This window comes from Prunus dulcis, unplaced genomic scaffold (assembly GCF_902201215.1).
Source record: "Prunus dulcis unplaced genomic scaffold, ALMONDv2, whole genome shotgun sequence".
NCBI classification, from domain to species: domain Eukaryota; kingdom Viridiplantae; phylum Streptophyta; class Magnoliopsida; order Rosales; family Rosaceae; genus Prunus; species Prunus dulcis.
In genome coordinates, this window is record NW_023010657.1 from 1 (window position 1) to 3662 (window position 3662).

General features: G+C 33.8%; 1 protein-coding gene across 1 annotated transcript; it reads right to left on the reverse strand.

Annotated features, from left to right (window-relative positions):
• Positions 1-1650: 1650 nt before the first annotated feature.
• Positions 1651-3492, reverse strand: LOC117613785 (receptor-like protein EIX2). Its single transcript, XM_034342356.1, has one exon. It carries the CDS (start codon positions 3490-3492, stop codon positions 1651-1653), a length of 1842 nt encoding a protein of 613 aa, XP_034198247.1.
• Between the last annotated feature and the right edge of the window lie 170 nt (positions 3493-3662).

A 3662-nucleotide genomic window follows, 5' to 3' on the forward strand; every position in this document is an offset into this window, starting at 1 on the left:
TTTGTAATTATAAGTTTGTCATTTATTTGTTATAAATCCATATTCAAGAAGAGAAAAAAAAAGAAAAAGATTTAATGTTTAAAATAATTATTTTATACTTTAGAAATATCCGTTATGGATTGCACCAAACATAGGATAGTGCTAAATAGCACTATTTTACCCCTACTCCCCCTTAATTTAACACTCCACTAAACATAGGACATGCTAAATCCAAATCAATCCAATTCAAGCCGATCTTTAAATTTAGCATATTCTATTCAATTTAATCATGCGTGCCAAATTCAAGAACCGGCATGAATTGAACTAAATATACTAAATTCAAGTAGCAAAGTTCGCTTCTTGTTGTTGGAGTTTGAGGTGTGTGTTTAGGGTGCATTCTAAAGTGAACAACATATTATTTTATTAAAATAAATAATAAAAATAATAAGTTCCTTATAATAATAATATTAAAAAATTTGAAGAATATATTGAAGTATAAATGCAAGAGGCTAATAAGCAACAATGTATTTATCTCAGAATCTGGCTCACGAATTATGCGTGACAGCTAACAAAGCATCGAGTACATGCCTTTTTATTTGGTTTGAATGTCTAGATTTGAATTTAAGCTCCCAACTCCAAATCCATTTGTTTGGGTTTGTATTAACAGCCCAGATTTGAATTTGGGTCAAAACACCAGAGCCCAAATTTAAGGACAGGCCCACCGTCAAATCAATGAGATTGATACTGGATCATGGCACGTGCAAGGAAGGATGAAAAGAATGTAAGAAATTTAATTGTATGTAAAAGGAAGGATGAAAGGAATGTGAATAATCCCAAACTTTCATAGGTTAAAATGTCGTTAGCCCTTGAATATAATTACTCGTATGATGAATTTTATTTTAATTTTTTAAAAATAAATGAGAGGATAATACTAATAACTTATTATTACTAGTCTCTTGGCACACACGTGAGCGTGTGCCAATTGGCTTTATTAGTATTATTTTTTTTATTTTAGAATTAAAAAAATGGATCGTTGTGTTCCATAAAAATATGACCCATTATCTTATTTAATTTAAAAAATTTTAATATAAAAAAGTGTAAATTATCATATTATCCTCATTTAACTAAGAATTTCAGTTATATAAATCCAACATAAATATAAATAACTTATTGTAAACTCTTTGAAGAAATTCAACTTGTCTATTTTGACAAAAAAACAAAGAAAATAAAAAAGAAGTTGAACTTATCTTTTTTTCCCCCTACTTTATTGTACCGCATGAAATATGTGATGAGATTTGAGTTTGAACCAAAAAAATCCATCATATGTGCGGACTGAGAATATGTGGATTTTATTATTAATTGTTGGCATGCATTTCTCATGCTCTTCGGCTATAAAAATCCATTTCCAGCTACTACAATACAACTACCATTACAAAGCCATTTCACTGAAGCAAAGACATGTCTCCGAAGATGTTGGATAAAAAGATCAAGTGCAGAAAAAAAAAGGAAAAAAAAAAGAAAAAAAGAAAAAAAAAGGGTTAGTTTGCATGAATATAACAAATTAGACAAACCAAATAATCATGCAAGCATGTTGATTAAGTCAATAAAGTAATTGACGCTTCAACAAAGCTATCCTCAAAAAAAGCCAATCATTTAAACCATTCAAGAACTTCAAGTATGCGTATCTCCATGAGTCGACCTTGAAAATATCATGGTGCTGCAAACTCCCCAAAATCCAACAGCAAATCCAATCCCCATAGTAATGTAGAATCCCAGTGTTATTAGCTCATCCTTGTCCTCTTGGTCGATGAAGTTAGTTTGCCCACTTGGACCTCTTTCATCTTCATCAACACACATCTTTTTAAGTGGAGGCCCACAAAGTTGAGGATTCCCAGCATAAACAGAGGGATCAAAGGCTTGGAGCTGAGTCCCAATTGGAATTTTGCCAGACAAGTTGTTATATGACAAGTCCAAGAAACTAAGACGATCTATCAGAGAAAGGCTTGTTGGAATTCTTCCATCTATATGGTTTCGTGACAAATCAAGAGAATCCAATGATTGCAAGTTTCCGATCTTTGGAGCTATTTGACCTGTTAATTGGTTTCTCGATAGATTTAAAGAAACCAACCCAACAAGATGAGTGATTTCACTTGGAATCTCCCCTGTTAATCTATTGCTTGACAAATCAATTCTCTTCACAAGCCCCAAAGTGTTTTTGTATGTCTGCATTCTTCCTTTCCATATGAATGTTGCATCATCCTCATATTGATATGTTGAATTTGAATTTCCGAAAGAATGTGTGATTTCCTGACCTGAATGTCCTATCTGAGCTAGAGTAGTCAGATTGTTGAGGCATTTGGGTATGCTTCTAGATATGTTGTTCATAGAGAAATCCAAAATTTGAATGTGTGTTAGATGGCATAATTGTGAGGGCAGGCTTCCATTGAAGTGATTAGACGAAAGCATCAGGATAACCAAATTCTTTAAGCTAACCCCTAACCATTCAGGTATTGGTCCAGATAATTTATTATCCCCAACATCAATAACTACTAAACTTGTGCAATTCTTCAACGACGAAGGCAATTGGCCCACAAATCTATTGCTTCTTAATTTGAGTGTTTCAATCCGAAATACAGAGCCTATTGTTGTAGGAATTTTCCCAGACAAAGCATTGTAACTCAAATCAAGCATGACTAGATTCTCCAAATGTGTCAAGCGATCTAGAACTTGTCCAGAAACATTGTTTCTTGAGAGGTCAAGAAAGCCTAAATAAATAGCTGCACTTGAACACAAGAATGAAATTGACCCTGAAAGTTTATTATAAGAGAGATCTAGATATGAGGTTATTGATAGAACTGAAGGGATTGGACCTTCCAACTTGTTCGAACTCAGATGTAGTCTAGGGAAATATGAAAATTCCACTGTCAAATTTGCAAATGTACCTCTAATTTGGTTGCTTGTGAGATTCATAATTCTCACATTACGACATAAACTCCAAAACCAACTTGGAAAGATGTCAGAAATTCCAGCATCAGAAATATCAAGGTATGAGAAATCCTTTTGAGTTTGAAGCCACTTTGGGAAATCTGGACCCATCTTGCAAGACCCCAAACGTATGTAGTTCAGTTGGAAAGGAGGAATCCAATCAGCATGGATGTCTAAAACTAGCGAGTTAGAAGATAAATCCAAATACTGTAATTTAGAAAGTTTTGAGAAATGAATTTCTGAAATTACTCCGCTTAATTGATTGTTATTAAGATACAAGAGTTCCAAAGATGAAAGGTTTGTAAGATCGGGTAAAGACCCTACAAGATCATTCCCAGAGAGATACAACTCCTCCAATGAGTTTTGAGCACATGTAGAGAATAATATTTGAACAAACTTAGAAAGTTGTCCACTCAGATTATTCCTTGAGAGATACAATGATTGCAAACTACATAACCTGGCAAAAGAATGCGGGTCCCCTCCTTCAAGTTGGTTATTAGTGAGATAAAGATGTGCCAGAGAGCTCATGTTTCCAAAAACATCAGGAATTGAACCAGTTAGAAGGTTATAAGAGAGGGCAAGATGAACAAGGCTGGTATTATAGTTGGACAACCAGAGGAATATTGAAGAAGTACTATTCACACGGTTGGAATGAAGGTCAACGCTAGCAAGAGATTTAGAAGAGTTTATGTAAGAAA